At 38.2% G+C, this 20349-nt stretch overlaps 1 protein-coding gene across 3 annotated transcripts in view; it reads right to left on the reverse strand.

Moving 5' to 3' along the window:
• The window catches only part of gmds (GDP-mannose 4,6-dehydratase), a 72071-nt gene that overhangs the window by 21711 nt on the left and 30011 nt on the right, over positions 1–20349 (reverse strand). For all 3 annotated transcript variants that reach the window (XM_046835674.1, XM_046835673.1, XM_046835672.1), the window contains one exon: positions 19400–19527. In XM_046835674.1, coding sequence (XP_046691630.1) covers positions 19400–19527 — 128 coding nt within the window. The remainder of the gene's footprint in view (positions 1–19399; positions 19528–20349) is intronic.

Raw genomic sequence — 20349 nt, forward strand, 5'->3', positions numbered from 1 at the left:
AAGATCGGTTTACAACAAAGGCTTGGCAGATTGTTTCTGGATAAAAATGTAAAGCTTGCAGAGCCAGGGTACTTAAATGCTTGATTGCTAACAAATTAGGTTGATGTTTGTCTTGTGCATAAACAAATCCCTGAATAATTGGTGATAGTAACTAGATTTTCTCTCTTCTTCCATTAACTCTAAGACCTTGGGGAAAGCTTTCATTAGGTATGCAGAAGCTTTACACCAACTACAAGACTGGGGTCACATATTTCTCCAGCATAAACTATTCATTCGTGCTTAGAATGTCTTTTTGTGCACTCCAGGGGTTGCAAGATGACTAGAGAGACTACCAAATAATTTTTTAATTGTTAGTCTACAAATATTCCAATTCAACAGAAAATTGCTGTAAAAGTCATTTTTCCAAGTCTACTGCATAAGTGAAATTATTTAGCTTGAAGTGCAGATACTAGCTTCACATCGAGACATAGAGTCACATCGACACTATATTGCTAATTCAAAAAGTCTGACTATTTTATAACTCTACTGCAGGGCACTGAAATCCCCAAGAAATCTAAATAATAATAATAATATAATAATAAAAAAATTAATATGAATATGTAACTTGAAGTTGTACAATCAAATACTCTCAAGAATCTAAAGGATTCTGCCCCCAAACTTATAAAAATCACCATGCTGAGAAACAGTCTCACTTTGCTCTTGGCTTATATTGATACATACTGACTCCAAAGACAAGGTCTGCTGGAAAAGGTGAAGGAGGTGGGGTTAAATCCTGCAGAAGCAAATCCAATGCATCATTATTGCTCAGGCTTGCAGCCATAGTTCTAGCTGTCAAGTAGGGCTTAGCCTGGGCTGTCAGCTAAAATAAATTCTATTGGCTATTTAACTTCTTCTGACTTCCTGTTTTAGTGGAAATGGCCTCAAAACATTGAAAAAAAACTGTGCATGTTCCATGAGGACTTATAACCCTCCCGGAAACTGCTGTAGACATCACATCCTCCATCCAATGCTCTCAGTTTCAGCAATTTAATTCACCAACTCTTCCACACAAGCCCAAGGACTGCTATGTGCTTAAATATTGAAACATAATACAATGATAATTTCTTTGATTATTATTTTGTACACCAATTTGTTTGTTTCATTTCATTCCTAAATGTGTAGCCAAAACAACCTTTTTGATACACAATTATAACTGCAGGGCTTTGCACATGCAAAGGTCATCTTTTATGTTTAAAATGTTATCAAACCTATTTATTGCAACAGTATTCTGCCACCGAATTTTTCACCTGTCAAGAAGGCATAGATTTTTTAGGCAAGTGCGATATAAAAAATCTTATTATCCCTACACAACATACATTACATCAACCAGTGACAAGTTATTCCAAATATATTACCACACCTGGCAACATTCCATCTAGGATTTTACATGTTGCACTTAAAACAAATGTAAATGTATTCTAGTCGCACATGCTCAGTGTATATTCCATTTGGCTGCTTTTGTTTTCTTGAAATCGGTTTAATTTTGGTGTGGACACAGACTTAAATCCTGTTTTACATGTTTATGTGACGGAACTATAAAACTTAAGAGTACATCAGAGTCATGTAAGAAATGTAATTATTCACCTAAATGATGAATTCTGTTCTCTATAACAGTCTATGTAATGCAGACTTTTCACTGCAGGCAACAATTTGAACACAGAATATAACTGCCAGTCAGTGCGAAGGGGAAACCGATGTTCCCTGACTTTCATTGCTTTTGTGTGCATGTCTGATCAGTTAGTCGGCTGAACTTGTTCATGCTACAGTAGGTTATACACACTAAACAGCATTTGTGTTACATTAAACAGTCATGTTTCTGATCCTGGCACACCCAAATACACAATTATAAGATAATAAAACGCAGCGATGGCGGAGCAAAACTGACAGGTCCAGACGATTCCGAGTTAGTAATATCTAGAGTTATAATGAAATACATTTTTGTCATATTGGAGGCAAAGGCTCTATAAATCAGAATCACATGTTCTGATTTTGCTGAGCTGCTGAGACATAGTACTATGTGTTCAAGCTGTGGGTTGGCGTGTGTGACACAGAAACGAACAGACTGCTCTGTGTAAGTGTGTGTGTGTTTCTTGTTGGAGGAATTGAAGCACCTGCATTGAATAAAATCTGAGCTAAAGCAGCAGAACAATACATTTCTAATAACTGGGAAAGGGCAAGCTACTGTAGAGAATTCTAACATGGTCCAGCTGTCTCTGTGTGTGTGTGTGTGTGTGTGTGTGTGTGTGTGTGTGTGTGTGTGTGTGTGTGTTACAGTGTGTGTCTGGCATGCCCTGGTTCATGTCAGGTTCTGATTGCGTTTGGCTGCGGCTGAAATGAGCCGAAAGGCTCTTTGATTAAAATAAGGGGGAGGAAATCCACTACAGGAGCAGAGCGAGAGGAAAATCCTGCAGTTGCGTGCACATTTCTTTTTCTCTCGCTCACACATGTTGCATTCACATTTGCAAGTCTTAAATCACACGTGAATTTCACTGATATTCACATCCACACATCACAGACAGGCTACAATACGAAAACCTTCTGCATGTGGGAGAGCCCTAATCCACACCCACAATCACATAACACATTCAAACTAATTCAGTCTGGTTCTTCTAAAAGTCTGCACTTCCTGTAGAGACAGGAAGCCGGAAGCACTCATTCAGCCTAGCGCTTGGGGTTTACTCACTTCCTGCTATTTCAACAGAGGAACCTTTCAAACCTTTTAACTACCTTGGCCATCTATTGTCTGTCTGTCGTCTGGGCCCTTAGGGTTTGAAATTGAGTGGTATTTTTCAGGACTGTGTGGCTGGGTCTCTAATACAGTGTTCAGACTATGGCTTACGTATCCGTATGTAATTTTTTTTTTTGTAGGGTAGCTATGGCTCGATTTGAACACTAATATTTTGTGTTAACCGGAACTGACAAATTGGCACAAGTTATTTCGCATCACTAAACCGAAACAGAACTCCATACACAGACCACTGCTCACTTTAAAATACAAACATTTTCAACCCAAAACCATATTGCTAAAAATATAAACCAAAGTGACGTCCTATGTATTTTTCTTCTCTGCAATGGAGAACACACAGATTGAGGCCACTATGGTTTTTCTTGATCAGCTATGTGCACTGTCATGGAAATTATTGTACATTTCCCCTAGTGAGAAAAGAAATAAAGAGGAGAGCGAGGATAGAACTTGTTTCCAGTGAAATTGTTTGGAAGTCTGATGTGCCTTACACTTTCTCTGACACTTTATATAGCAAATGCATTAAAGGAATCTTAGAAACAATTTTCCATATTTGAAATCATTTAATCCTTAAAGATGCAAAAAGGATGATGAAGTAAGGCCTGGCAATAAAGATTAAACAAGACACACAATTTCCCCTTATAGAGTAATCTATGTTCTTCCCAGCGCAATACATTCCCTCAGGTTAGTTAAAGCAAAGAACAAAGAATCATATAATAAAAGACTAACATTATATACATATACAGATGCACACACACACACACACACACACACACACACACACACACACACACACACACACACATATATATATATACATGTATGGTTTTCTCATACATTGGTTCATACATAACAAAAGTTTATAATTAGTTTACAATTAAATCGCTTATAATTGGAACTGCCCTCTGAAGTTGTATGACTGGATTCACATACTCTTTTGTAATCTTAAATGCTTTATGACATAACACTAGTTTGTTTAGAATAATATTTTTTTCCAGCAAAGACATTTCTCCCCAATTTGGTAATTTGACCAACACTAAACACCCGTATCAGTAGCCAGGGAAGGCTATTTAGAAAGCACAGCTAATTTTGTTCATTGGATTCCCAGCAACAAATGGCTGCAGCATTGCAAACTTGCGATTTCTGGCAGCAGGGTGAACACTTTCCTGTGATGCCACTTGGCATCAGCAAATTCTAAATTGCAGGGTAATTCTGACTTTAAGCTACACCTCATTAAATTCCCCAGAAATGCACTACATGTCTGCAAAAGTCCTGTGTTGTGGAAGAAAGTGTGTGTGAGAAAAAGAGGATAGGCGCAATGCTATCTTGAACATTAAAAATGAAGTACATTACTAAAACGCAGCGGGGGTGCCTATAAACCTTAAGCTGTGTCTAAATCAGGACCTCACTACCTGCAGATGTGAAACTTCCCACAATTCATACTTTTCCCACTATATGGAGGAGAGCAAGCATGAAGGTGGCTGTTTACAATCCAACAGGGATTACCACCTCCTGGGCCAACTATGGGTGGTCACATGCTTCATCTATTCAGCGCACACACACACACACACACACACACACACACACACTTGCAGCAGGTCTTTGTAATGGGCAGGGCAACATTTGACCTCTAGCCTCTAGGCTCTAAAAGAGAAACTCCTGCCATTAAACAGTCAATCTTGACCTATTATCCAATCCAATGCACCACTGCCCACATCTGGATGGTGTGTTTGTGTGTAGGGATGTTTAACAGCCTGGGTGTAGGGTCCTGACTGCTGAGTCATTAAGATGTTTAATGGTGAAAAGGTTCCAGCTTTGCTGTAGTTAAACCGGACTGACCTCCAGAGCCTTGACTCAGTGCGCTCTCTGTCCTGACTCTGGGGTTTTGGCGCTTCTAATAGAGCAGTATTTGTTATTTCGGCCGTTTGAGCCTAATGTAAAAAGGCTCAAGACTTGCAGTGGTGCACCTGTGAAATGCACCCCTGGGGAAACGCAGGCTCCTCCAACTATTTCCCGGCCCTTGGGGGAGGACTAAAGCAGAACCAGATGGGGATGAGTGGATCACTGGGTCAGTTGGGGTCGAGAAACGATGGAGCGCATTTGTGTGTGTGTTTGTGAGAGTAGAAGAGTGAGTGTTTTTGTGTGCCACGTTTATCATGATACCTTCCAGACCAATTTAATGAGACATTATAGAAAACAGACCCACTAGGTTTTGTGAGCATCAGTTTGTCACAATCCCTAAAAAAAATTTGATTCAAACCCAAAGAACAAAAAAAAAGGTGTGAATATGATGTCATGTATGGACAGTACTCTGAATAAATGCATGTGATTGATACTAGGGCTGCAACAACGAATCGATAAAATCGATAATAAAATTTATTGTCAACGAATGCCATTATCAATTAGTTGGGCTGCTCAAGTTACGGAGGTAAGATAACACAGCCGCAACATAATGATGGGTTCGATTAAAACAGTGCGAACAAACATTAAATCTAAAAGCAGCAAATAACAGCAGCAGTAAACGATTACAGTTTAGTCACTGGTGTGGTTTGAATTTACACCAATGCATATTTTTTCTATTTTCTTTTAAAACAAGCCTGTTAGCTTGCTGTGTTTTTCTGTTCCATTCTCTTTTTATAGCATTTGTCTGCTACAACAGGTAAATTATAGTTTTTTACATGTGATTTCGTGTAGCTTTACAATGTTCAAATGCTTGTTTTTGATATTTGTATATTTAATTTATGTAATTTGTTTATATAATTTAATTATTGTACAAAATTGAATTCATTATAAATTCTAAATGCTTGTATTATAACTTGTATTGATTTATGCATGGTTGTCAATTTGCCATCTAGAAATTTTTTATTTAATTTTTTTCTTACAGAAACATGAGTTAATTTGTTCAAGAAGAAATCCCCCACGCACTCCTCAACAAGCAGCCACTCTAAGGTTTATAAAATGTCTACATGTGGCCTTTGCATTTTTGAAGTACACTTTTTTATACATAAATTCCCTGAAATATAATTACAATGAGCAAAACATTAAATTAAATAAAACTTTTTTCAATTAATCCAAATAAATAAATAAATAAATAAATAAATGATAACAATTGTCCGATGAAACAATTATCAAAATAATCATTAGTTGCAGCCCTAATTGATACTTATTTTCACACCTTTTCCAATGTTGCTACATGACCCAGATTTTACAACAGCATTATTTTGTTTACACCTGTAGTGTAAACAAAATAATAATCATGTAGTTATCAAATACTGTGAACAAGAAGCCAGCTGGAGCTGGGATTTTGGGGGGTGTTTTCACACAGTTCTTTATATGTAAACTTTACTCAATCCTGTTAAAGTAAACCTGAAATAGATCTAGCAGTAAATGATCCCTGGTCTTTTTTCATTGGGGTTTTGAGTCAAAAGGAGACTCTGTTCTCTTACTAGAAGTTGTTTTTTCCTTGATGAGATCTCAAACTACATTTTGCTGTTTCCATGAGTAGTTTAGAAAGTATAATATTGTATAGCATCATTCCAAATGAATTCTTTATATGACATGATGCTACAACTTGGCTGAAATGCTCGGATTAGATTGAAAAAATAAAAAAATAAATAAAAAATAGGCAAAACAGATTAGAAGTAAAATACCAGAAGTATTATTCACACTGTACCACCAACGCCAGCTCATGCCTCATGCCATAAGGTTACTGACTAGTGTACAATCTGCTACATATACTACACATATACTGCATACTCGTAGTATTCTACAGTAACTACTGCTTCTCTCATTCTCTAGGATGTTAGTAAAGTCATGGACTGATGTAGGATGAGGAGGCCTGGGGTGCAGTCAGCTTTCTAATTTATCCCAAAGGTGTTCAATTGGGTTCAGGTCAGAGCTCTATAGCAGGTCACTCAAGATCTTCCATTCCAACACATGTAAAGCATATCTTCATTCAAACATTCTAAATGTTAAATGACTTTATGTGATGTGCACTCAGGAAACACAGAAGAAAACGACGCACAAAAATGCAACTGGACTAGCTGCAAGATGCGCTGGCAATGTATCTGAAACTGACATCTCATTTGCTAGGACACAAAAAGTTAAGCAACAAAGTAATAGCTTGCATAATATTTTAATAAATTAATCATCTTTTAAATAAAAAGTCTGAAAAATGGTGTAAATGTGGCAGATATGCTATCTAATTAATACAAAAAATATAAATGTACAGAACAAGCTACCGTTATTTCCGGACTATTAAACGCACCCAAATATAAGCCACACACACTGAATTTGACAAAAATTTTGATTTTGAACATAAATAAGCAGCACCTGTCTATAAGCTGCAGGTGTCTACACTGAAACTAATAACCTTTACACAGGCTTTAATGAAAGACAGTGTCTGTTACATGGCTTGTATCTAAACAGTAGCCTACCAAGAAAGTCATTGTTCACTGTCTTCCTCCATCCTTTCACAACTATTTATCTCGGGAGTTTTTCTTTTGGCATTGTAGTATGTTTAAAAATCACCATCGGTGAAGCTTTTCTCCCGATGCTGTGCAGCTCAGAACTACAGGTGAAGTGTGTTTTTTCATGCCCGGTTGTTTTCAGCCTGACGAATGATTCGCATTTCCTGTAGACAGTCCGAGTGAGCGGCAGGTCAAACGTCAGAGGAACCTCGTCCATATTTATGATGTGGTGCGGCCCGATTCAGTGGGAGCGTGATTTAATATAAAGAGTTTCATTGGTTCACCTTAAACCTGTTCGGCAATTTCATTGGTCTAATGGTATCGGGTTCAGGTGTTTGGCTTGAAGCTTGTGAAATCGGGCCCCCTTCGTTGTTTAAGCAGCGGGGTTGAAAGCGTGGGAAAAAAGTAGTGGCTTATAGTCCGGAAAATACGATATATATAAAAAATGAAAAATTCGAATAAAGCTTGAGGTCAAATGCAATCCTATAATATTAAAAAGCCATAAAGTCATGAATTTCTATGTTAAATGTTAAAATTGTTCAGGATTGCTATCAGCAATAAATCAGACTATAAGTTAGACATAATTTCCGTGGTAATTTTTTTCACCAAGCTTCTAAACTGGGTTAGCATTACATATCTAAAGCTGTACAGGCAGAGATCTTAATTCAGCAGAAATATCCTGCGCCTGGCAACACTGATTCTACTGCTCTAAGCAAAACCTACTGCACAAATTTACACCTGATTTTGTGAGGCAGCAAAAACAATACGCAAAACTAATTATTACTGGAATATGCAAATCAGCTAGGCTGTTTTGTTTTGTGCTGAACTTCCACTTTTTGCACAATCCTCAAATGCATGTATGAGTCAGAGAGGTGAACTTGCACATGTATGCCACTTACATGGTTGCGAATTTAGGCTTGTGTGACAGTTTCACACTAAACATGCCTCGTTTGTTTTTTCCACAGAGCCAAGGCCTAAAATTAAAATCCAAATGAAGTTCTAAAGAAATTTGACAGCTCTAACACACACATACACGCCCACGAAACAACAAGATGTTGAGTGATAAGGCCGGAGGACATGGTCCCGAGAACCTTTTGTGAAAACATGTCAGGTAATTGTGTGTGATGCATTATTACCTGTAGTGGAAGAGAATGCCAGAAAACTCATCAAGTCACTTAACACCTTCTTTCTATCACACACTCACACACATTCTCGCAGAGGCCTCAGCTTTCGCCTGTAGTCATTACCGAAACTATCCTGCGCCGTTTAGGTGGGCATAATGACAGACAAATAGACAGAGATGACACTGCCCACATCATGTAACACACACACACACACACACACACACACACACACACACACACACACACACACACAGACTATTTAGTCACTCATTTTGTTGTTGACAAGAGAGCAAAGAGGGTTAATTTAACACAACTGCCCTCGATCAAGCTCTCTGACCAGGTTGTTCCTCCTTTCCAGAGAGGGCCTATTTGAAGCATTATACAGTGGAGGAGGGAATGGGATGGGATGATTAGGGTGTTCAGCAAGCAAATACGTACATGGCGTACATATGTATTATAGTGCCATATAGCGTACAACATAATGACAACTGGTGCACCAAATTGAACAATGATTTGTGACTTAAAAAATCGTATATATACTTACATTTCATAAAAAAATAAATAAATGTCAAATAATGTAAACATGTCAAATCATTACTCCTGCATAAAGAGCTATCTGGTGTAAAGGGTGTATAAAAGTACAACGTGGATTTTAAACATCCAATATTTTGCGCTTCCATTGAATGTGAAAATAATATAAAAAAAACAAAACAAAAAAAAACAATTAAAATAAAGCCCAGCCCTGATATACAGACTACTACATATTAATCAATTTCAAAAATCTCTCTCTCTCTCTCTCTCTCTCACACACACACACACACACACACACACACACACACACACACACACACACACACACACACACACACAGAGAAAACTGTTTTTATTGCCTGTTATAACCAATCTGTCATGGACCGGCTTCATAGAGACAATAGTCAATGCTCAACAGTCTCAAGTGGAAAGAAAAAAAAAAAGTAGAAGAAAAACACGAGGCTGTACACCCATTTAGCTCATAGTGAGGTTAAGAGTGCAACACCCCTGACACACACACACACTGCTATATTCTAATCATTTCCAATCAGATCTGGCTACAGAGCTGCACTGTTCTCTTCATACAGAGACTATTTGGCAGGCGGCTGCTCCCCCTCTGAAACACACCCACACAACCCTTTCTTCCTTTCGCCTTCTGCTGTCCAATGTTGCATGGCTCTTGCTCCACCACTCCACTCTAAACTGGAAACAGTAAAACTGTGTGGCCCTCTGTGAGAACAGTGTGTGCAGAGATATTTTAACTGGAAAAGCACCACGTCATAAAATAGGTGTGTAAGATTATTGTGTCGTCTATTCCAGTTCTTCCTATTAGCAATTCACGAATGATGCAAAAAAGAAAGTGTGTGTGTGTGCACAAAAAGCAAGATTTCAAATAAATAAATAATGAAAGCAGGTGGAATTGGTGTAGGACCCAGACCTGTACCAGCAGGATGGAGGGAGAGAAAGAGAGAGAGTCAACATGAGGAAGAGTGAGAAAGAGCAAAAGTATAAATTATTTATGAGTGGAAAAATATGATTGATGTGGGATTTTTCGTTTCCCGTAAGTGTACACACACGCACATGCCAGGAGCCTTCTGGACTTCCTCTTGGCCTTCAATGGACAAACAGGGTCTTATGCAGAGTAAAAGTAAAACTCAATTGCATACAGAAACCTGATCAAACACACACACACACACACACACACACACACACACACACACACACACACACACACACACACACACACACACACACACACACACACACACACACACCTGTCCGACTGGCTTGAGGTGCAAGTTTGTTTTTTTGGTTGTTTTTCACGGAAGGCATCAAGGCACACATATCTGTGGAAGTTTGCATATTCCCAAATTAACAGAGGTTTACTGTCAGGATAGCTAGAAAAAAGACGTACTGAGCCACTAACCAGGTCTGCACATTTTGGCATCAATGAGCCAAATTCAAACCGAACCACTGAGTCATGTTTGGATGAAACGGTTCATAACAAAAAAAAAAGTAAACAATAAACAATGTCACTATTCCATGGCAGGAAACATTAACAGACCTTTTCTGGCCTGTCACGTGAGTTCACTGTATATTTTCCTCTATTTCAGGGACCGTAGCTGAACCAGAAAAGCCACAAAAACATTACGCTTTTACTATAAAGATGCAGTTTGTAATAATTGAAATATTCCTAGATCTGTAATAATCATATAAATTCTTCGATACATTAGAACAACCTGATCGGCAGTGTTGCCGAACATCTGGCAAGTTTTTTTTTCCTTCACTGCAGGCTTCTGTTTAAACAGTTCTGGCCTGAAAATAAGCCCCACCCACAAGTGAATCAGAACTGCTCAGTACTGTCTCTTTTCCCTAAAAGGGAACTTACAAGACAAACATAGTCTCTACAAAGAGAAGTGTGTGTGTATGTGTGTGGTTTTTTTTTTTTTTTTTTTTTTTTTTGGGGGGGGATGATTTTTTTTTATTATAATTTCAATTTGTCCTGCAGGCAGCAGATGGCTCCAAAAATGACTGGTCCTATACTCTACAACCTAGCACATCAGATGTCTGCCTCTCATCAGCAATACAATCTTATGTATTTACTTGGACATCAGTGTTAAATGGATGCCTTATTTAGTCCATTTAACTACACACAGGGCATTGTGTTTCCTCACGGACCATTATTACTGATGCAACACCCACTAAACTCTGGAGAGCTCTGGACAGGTAAAAACACGCTGCAGAATGAAAAATGGAGGAACGGGGAGAAAACAGCGAGGGGCGAGGAGGGGATTCAGGCCAAAGAAAATGACAGGAAGTTTCCAAAGTTTGGGATCATTTCAAACTAGAACATTAAGAAAACTCAGTACAATAAGTTTACCTTAATTTTATAGAAATTTAAAATAGATTTGTATGTTTTTAATGATTTGTTTATGTATATTGATGTATTATGGCAATTAAATGCACTAAACCGGTTTAGTTTTAACAGATATACTTCTATGCAATTTCCACAATAAAAATAAAACAAATTACTTGTTCATTCTACGAGACCTGTCTATTATCTGTTGTATATTTAGTATTGCTCTTTAATAAAGAAATAGTACTTCTTTACTCCATTAATCAATGAAATGATCGGTACAATATTTGATTATTAAAATAATCAATAGCAGCAGCCCTACTGACATCCTTATGGATGAATGAACACAAATCTCCTTAACCATACTCCTCTAAAAAAAAATCTAGTGGGACATCTTTCCAGAAGACCGGATATTATAATATTAACATCAAATGTGGAATAAATGGTGCCCACAAACTTTTGTCTAAAGAGTTTATATGATCATTTTCAAGAGCAAAAATAATGGAAACACCATTGAAACAACCATCATATTCTAAACCCTCTTATTTTGCACAGCCACTTGACATCTTGCCTCATTAATCCACCCAATCACAATTTCTGTTAATTTCAGCAAATAACTAGATTCGTCTTTGCATCATTTATGATGTGTATTAGTAAACTTATAATGTGCATTCTTCTAGCTATTCTTATTTATGATTATTTCATTGCATGTAATAAAATAAAACAATTTTAGGCACTTGGTTAGTCTTGTATTTGGGGGAACAGTTACTGAGAGAATATAAAGCTGGAGCAGCCTAATTTTAGTTTTACCTAATGATAATACTAGCTATAATAAACAATAAGCATACATATACAGAGACAGATTTACTTTCTTGTTTCCAACTTTATAAAAGACAAACCCTGTAACACTGAACACAGAGGTCGACAGTAAAATACGCCGCTACGCAGAGTGATGAAGTGAGAGTGAATGTGTGTGTGTAAGCGAGACAGGGAGTGTGCACAGTCTCGGTAATGAAAGACGTAGCTTGCTGACAAAGCAGAAGAAATATAAAGTGAAGCTACAATAGAGAAATATATACAGCCGCTCGTGACCCGAACAGTGAAAGGTGAATGCAGGGTGAATGCGGTTCAACACCACGTTTGAGAATATTAAAGAAAGCGGCAAACGTAAATCCATTTGTCATTTGCTTCAGCTTGCTCTGGTTCTATCATCGCTAATATTTCCCCGCTCCTCTGATCTTTTCTCTGCCGCTCCCTCGCAGTGTGAGACTCGGAAAGTTAGAGGTTCTGGTTACAAAGGGCATGTGAAGAGAGAAGAAGAAAACAGAACACAAGACATAAGAGCATGTGCTTTCATCCTCAGCACAGCAGGAAAGTACTCGTCCATGTCAATCCCAGGGACAGCAGCTGCCGCGCGCACACACACACACACACACACACACACACACACACACACACACACACACACACACACAGAGTATGTTTCCATAACTACGCTTGTGAAGACCTTTCACTAATTAATGATATACCTACAGTTACACTGAACCCAATTTTTCCAATAGTTTACATTACAAATAAATAAACACAGTGTTCTTCAATGCAGACCAGACAAACATGCCCTATGAGGTCAACACTGTTAAGATCTCTGGTTTTTTTACTTAACGAATCAAACATAACAACTGATCAAGCTGTAAAATAATAAATTTTATACAACTTTATTGCTGTAAAGCTGCTTTGAGAAAATGTCCATTGTTAAAATATATATAAATATAAATATATATGTACACAATAATCCCGTGTTTATCGCGGTGGTTACGTTCCAAAATCGCCCGCAATAAACGGAAAACTGTGATAAACGGACACCACCTTAAAAATGCTATTTTATGTATACAGTACTGTACTTTATTAAAATTTTACTTCATTTTATAATTATTATATTTTTATAAAACTCCATAAAAACAATTACCTATAAGTTTCGTGCTATCCGTGAGAGATCGGAAAAATCAGCTAAACTAATTAGTTATGTGGCAAATGCAATTCCGCAATAAACCGGGACGCGAGATTCGAACCACGGAAAAGTGGGGGATTACTGTTTATATACAGTGAGGAAAATAAGTATTGGAACACCCTGCTATTTTGCAAGTTCTCCCACTTAGAAATCATGGAGGGGTCTGAAATTGTCATTGTAGGTGCATGTCCACTGTGAGAGACATAATCTAAAAAAAAAAATCCAGAAATCACAATATATTGATTTTTAAACTATTTATTTGTATGATACAGCTGCAAATAAGTATTTGAACACCTGTCTATCAGCTAGAATTCTGACCCTCAAAGACCTGTTAGTCTGCCTTTAAAATGTCCACCTCCACTACATTTATTATCCTAAATTAGATGCACCTGTTTGAGGTCGTTAGCTGCATAAAGACACCTGTCCACCCCATACAATAAGTAAGAATCCAACTACTAACATGGCCAAGACCAAAGAGCTGTCCAAAGACACTAGAGACAAAATTGTACACCTCCACAAGGCTGGAAAGGGCTACGGGAAATTGCCAAGCAGCTTGGTGAAAAAGGTCCACTGTTGGAGCAATCATTAGAAAATGGAAGAAGCTAAACATGACTGTCAATCTCCTCGGACTGGGGCTCCATGCAAGATCTCACCGTGGGGTCTCAATGATCCTAAGGAAGGTGAGAAATCAGCCCAGAACTACACGGGAGGAGCTGGTCAATGACCTGAAAAGAGCTGGGACCACCGCTTCCAAGGTTACTGTTGGTAATACACTAAGACGTCATGGTTTGAAATCATGCATGGCACGGAAGGTTCCCCTGCTTAAACCAGCACATGTCCAGGCACGCCTTAAGTTTGCCAATGACCATTTGGATGATCCAGAGGAGTCATGGGAGAAAGTCATGTGGTCAGATGAGACCAAAATAGAACTTTTGGGTCATAATTCCACTAAACGTGTTTGGAGGAAGAAGAATGATGAGTACCATCCCAAGAACACCATCCCTACTGTGAAGCATGGGGTGGTAGCATCATGCTTTGGGGTGTTTTTCTGCACATGGGACAGAGCGACTGCACTGTATTAAGGAGAGGATGACCGGGGCCATGTATTGCGAGATTTTGGGGAACAACCTCCTTCCCTCATTTAGAGCATTGAAGATGGGTCGAGGCTGGGTCTTCCAACATGACAATGACCAAGCACACAGCCAGGATAACCAAGGAGTGGCTCTGTAAGAAGCATATCAAGGTTCTGGTGTGGCCTAGCCAGTCTCCAGACCTAAACCCAATAGAGAATCTTTGGAGGGAGCTCAAACTCCGTGTTTCTCAGCGACAGGCCAGAAACCTGACTGATCTAGAGAAGATCTGTGTGGAGGAGTGGGCCAAAATCCCTCCTGCAGTGTGTGCAAACCTGGTAAAAAACTACAGAAAACGTTTGACCTCTGTAATTGCAAACAAAGGCTAATGTACCAAATATTAACATTGACTTTCTCAGGTGTTCAAATACTTATTTGCAGCTGTATCATACAAATAAATAGTTAAAAAAAATCATACATTGTGATTTCTGGATTTTTTTTTTAGATTATGTCTCTCACAGTGGACATGCACCTACGATGACAATTTCAGACCCCTCCATGATTTCTAAGTGGGAGAACTTGCAAAATAGCAGGGTGTTCAAATACTTATTTTCCTCACTGTAACTGTACTGGTGCACTTAAAATTAAATAAGGGCTAAATATCATTAAATTGTATTTCTCCAGTTGGATAAAATTAAAGTGCTGTATGGAATTTATTTTACACCTAAAGTGGTCCCTGGCTGCAAAATAGTTTAAAAAGTCCTGATTCAAAAGACTGAAGTAATATTGCTTTATTCTGCATAGGAAAATATACAACCATTTCAATAACAATTATCATGCAGCGCTACACTGTGAACTGCCAATCAAACATGAAATATTAAGCGTGACCTGACTGCAGCCCCAAGAACATTCAGTCCGAGTCGGACCTGAACTGAATCCAAATCAGATTACATCATTAACAAGATCTTGTCTGAAATCCTGATCCGAATCGAGTGCCACGACTGCATTACCTTGAGTTTTCACTTGAGTGAAAATTTTGGAGAACAATATTCATATCCAACCAGACTAGCTGGACATGTGATGGCCATCTCAGATACAAAACATCACACACCTTTCTAATCGTGGGCTTGTAAAAAGGGATTGAGTATGACCTTTCTGGGAATATACTGAGCATTTCCTTCTTTTAGTAAGTGTAGTTTACTGAAAAGAAGAAACAAGTCGTTTGAGTCTTGTTTGACACATTTCAACATAGAAAGATGGGTGCACAATCACAAGCCACCAAAACAGCTTTAGTGCACTATGCAGTATATTCCACATGTCTCTGGAACTGTACTGGAGGTTCAGACAATCATTCTAACAAATAACGTAGGTGTTCTGTTGATGATGGAGGAAAGCTTTTTCTAACACACCTGCTCCAACATCTCCCACAGGCGTTTATTGGGGTTTAGTTGGGGTCTAGTGACTACTCTCACCAGGGTAAAACTGTTTCATCTTAGAATAAATGTGATAAATCTGGTTTGAGTTACAGTAAATGTAAAAAAAAGGACAAAGCATGACAGCAAAATGTCTCTATAGAACGACAGAGACAATATTTAGGACTTTAATGTGCTAACTGTCTGCATATACTGTACTTGTTTTTTTCTTTAGAAGGCTAGAGCTATAAAAGTCCTCATAAATTAGAGTATAAGATACACAAATGCAATTTTTTGAGAGGGTCAGTCCTACTACCTACTACACCTAAACCATAGCATGGTCTTCTGTCTGTTTACATTTTTCCTATAAATTCTGTTTGCCTTTTTTTGTAGATAAAAAGTACTTTAATGAACAAAGATCTGACAGATGTTCTCAAAAAGTCAAAAGTGACATGTATTCCGAGCATTATTGGGACACGGTCCTCTCATGAGATTAAAAGCTGTTCGTTCTTTCTTTCTTTCTTTCTTTCTTTCTTTCTTTCTTTCTTTCTTTCTTTCTTTCTTTCTCTCTCTCTCTCTCTCTCTCTCTCTCTCTCTCTCTCTCTCTCTCTCTCACACACACACACACACACACACACACACACACACACACACACACACACACGCTAAGGTGGTCTAAGCTTGCAGCTGTGTTTGTTTCCCTTGTTGGACATAGGCCACTGGATTCTAAACCCCCCAAAACCCTCCATGCTAACCTCTCCACCCTTAAAAAAAAAAAATCTAATTCTGACTATGCACCACACACACTTCATCCAGCTACTATACATGAACATCAAGCAACATACATTGTGATTGAGATATAGACAGATGGATAGCTACAGAATAGATAGAAATACACAGATAATACCTGGTGTGCAACTTACATTATTTTAACAGACCTTAAAGAGGTTACTAGTATAATGTAGCTTTTGTCCCGTTCATTTTTCAGTGTTGCTAGAAGACTTCTTGCGAGAAGAAAATATTTGCATCAAAGTGGCAAGCTATTCAAATCTCTCCACAGAACTATTTATTCCTAACACTAATGCTTATAATAAATAAATTAATTCATTAATTCATTAACTAGCTTAATTAAACCAGTAATGGTAGAACAAAATGCGAAAACCTCACCCTGTATGCTGCTTCACTGTGTGTGCTGCACCTGTTAGAGGATCATACCAAGTAATCCTATAACAATCACAGTTAAATCTGATTACACATTTGCAATTCACTAAATCTCTTTATGTTTAAGCAATTATTATGTATTCCTGTTAATCTTTTGTGTGTGGAAGACATGTGGATCTTCCCCAATTTTTCCTTCACCTCAACTAGGACACACAAAACTTTCAGCATGACAATGCCCCTGGGTACAAACAATGTTCCATACAGGTATGTTTTACATGGGTTGCAGTGGAAGATCCTGAGTGGCCTGCTACAGAGATCTGACCTGAACCCTACTGAACCCCTTTGGGATGAATTGGAATGCTGACTGCACCCCAGGCCTCCTCACCATACATCAATATTTGACTTTACTAATGCCCTTGTGGCTGAACGAGCACAAATCTCCACATCCACAATCCAAAAACTACCCAGAAGAATGGAGGTTATTATAACAGCAAATGGAGACTGACTGAAATGAGATTTTCAAAAAGCACACATATTAATCTTATGGTCAGATGTACACAAACTTTTGTCCAGACGGTGTATATAATAATAATAATATACCCAAAACTACACATGGGTTCAGAATTAAGGCACACACATGAACAAACTACTCTCTCTACCTTTCTTTATCTCTCTCACACACACACCTCTCCTGAAAAGTCCTATACACTCTCTCACTCTGACCCAGCACGTACACTCCTCTTTATCGCACACATACATATAGACACAGACTCTCTCACAGATGATGCAAACCTAATAGCACAAACTATAGTTTTTAGTTTTACAGTAATGGTGCATTTTCCACAGCTGCTATTTTAAAGCTGAGTGACTCACAGGACTTCACAGATCTCACACAGAGTCACAAATGGTACAAAACACCTCCATTTTCCTAAAAGTCTCCCACACACCGTGCCGAAGCCCAGAGCTCTCACATTCAATTTGACATGGAGTGAAACCACTGTGCGTAAAAAAAAATAAATAAAAAAAGAGAGAGAGAGAATTAGCTTGGTTTAAATATATATCAAGATCAGAGAACACAGCAACACGCCTGTGCTTAACATTGTGGCTGCTTTCTCCCAATTATAAAGCTATTTTAAACAATAGAAATAGTTCCCCTTGTCCATAAGGGTGCTTTGTAAAGCTTTTGTTCGCCACTGGAGATGTTTAAGTTGCTTACATGAGGGATAACTTTATGCCTGAATCGCCACACCCTTTACATTACATTCACAGTATTTGGCAGATACCCTCGATTTTTTTTTATTTATAACTTTGAAGTTTAGAGGTTAGGGGCTTTGCTCAAGGCCTCCAGAAGCAGCAGTGCTGCGATTTGAACTAATAACCTACCGATAAGAAGACCAACATTTTAACTACTGAGCAGGTTCTCAGGTTTGATTGTAAACTTGGGTTTCTGCCCGCCTCATGTGTTTTCCTTGTGTTTGTGTGGATATTCTCTGTATTGTCTGGTTTTCATCCACCTCTATTGGAATATATCTATTTTTGGACTAAAACTGAAAACTCGAGGCAAAATGTACATATGTATGTAACTGTATATATGTATGTATGTATGTGTGTGTTTATCATTTTCAGTCACATGTACTATATCAGGAGGAATAAAGTGAATCAGTGCATCCGCTTGCCCATGTTAATAGAAAGCAGTGCATCATTGAAAAATATGTTAGACACTCCGGCTTAAAGTGAGTGTGTACCGATTTCCCGAAGATTGTTTGCATAGCACTAAAACGCCGATTAAAAGCTTTGATGTTAGCTATATTATCGCCACAGCTCCAGGGCAAAAATGACAAATGCAAATGTGGAAATCAAACACGACATCGTTGATACAAAGGACTAAAGATACTTAGTAGTATTTGCCCTGACTCTTCTATACCTGTACATTGTAATGATTTTTGACATTATTTTGTTTGGTTTATAGCAAGGCCTCTGACCTCCACATCCTGATTTCTGTAAAACTGCATTTTGACCATGTTTATTGGTAAAAAGACTGTATAATTGAATTTATAAACTATACTTAGGGAAGAGGAAGTTTTTCAAGTGATTATTGTTTAATGATATACCCATTCAAATACAAAAAATGTTATGATATTTTGTTGTTCATCTCAGGGATGGTTGCCTTTTCTGTTGTCCAAAATTTACAGATTGCATATTTACATTATGTGAACCAGTAACAGAGCTGTAAAATAGACTAAGAGCTAGACAGGGATTGTGCGTGTGTGTGTTTGTGTGTGTGTGAGTGCGTGCATGTGTGTGATATATATATATATATATATATATATATATATATATATATATATATATATATATACACACACACACACACACACACACACACACACACATATATATATATATATATATATATATATATATATATATATATATATATATATATATATATATATATATATATACACACATACATACATACATACCTCTACATAGTCTTTGGCATGGCCCCAGTCTCTCTTGGAGTCCAGGTTACCCAGACTGAAGCACTGTAATTGGCCGAGTTGGATCTTTGCCACTGAACGGCTAATTTTCCGTGTCACAAAGTTAGAGCCTGCAAAATACACACAAACACACACACATGCACTTAAATACTACTATTTATACAGTCTCAATTCAGTTTCAATAAACATCATATTCAGTGTCCTTCCCCCTCCATTTTGCATATCTTTAACTTATTTTTCCCTTTCTTTCCTTCTCCTTTTCACTTTCCTCTCTTTTCTTCCACCCCCGACACAAAATGTCAGGATAAATCTCAGTTGTCAGGCCAAAATAAATCCCACAGTGTGTCAGTCAGTCAGTCATTTAGTCGCGCACACAAACACAGGCACACACAGGCATAAAATGAGAGTCTTGTCTAGTCAGTGGACCACCCCGGAGGCATCGTGAGCCACTCCAAACGTCCTGCAAAGCTGCCAGAGAAACACACACACACACACACACACACACACACACACACACACACACGTGCACCGATCTGTGGGAAACCTTGGACGCTTAAAAAGACCTGCTGGGCTGGGCTGCGTTTAAAAGCAGACAGAGGTTGAAGCTGTAATGTAGTCAGTAACTCCAATCCACCACAGCTGCAGGAGCGGAACATGGTGGCTCAGGCTCGGGTTACGCTCGCAGTAAACAAGTCCAATAGCCTGAACGTTCAATAAGCAGCTATTAGAACTATGGAACGTCCTCATTATGCGTGTGCACGTGGACATGTGTGTGCACGTGTAAACGTGTTTGAGTGAGTCATTGCTGTTGTATTCATTTGCTGTTGAGCCAAAAGCAAAAATCATTTGTATTAAACGTGCTATAGCATTTAAATGATCAGTTCAGCACCACATTTCCAGTAAAGACCAGGCTAAATACTTTCAAATGTAGG

This window comes from Silurus meridionalis, chromosome 23, assembly GCF_014805685.1.
Source record: "Silurus meridionalis isolate SWU-2019-XX chromosome 23, ASM1480568v1, whole genome shotgun sequence".
Taxonomy (NCBI): domain Eukaryota; kingdom Metazoa; phylum Chordata; class Actinopteri; order Siluriformes; family Siluridae; genus Silurus; species Silurus meridionalis.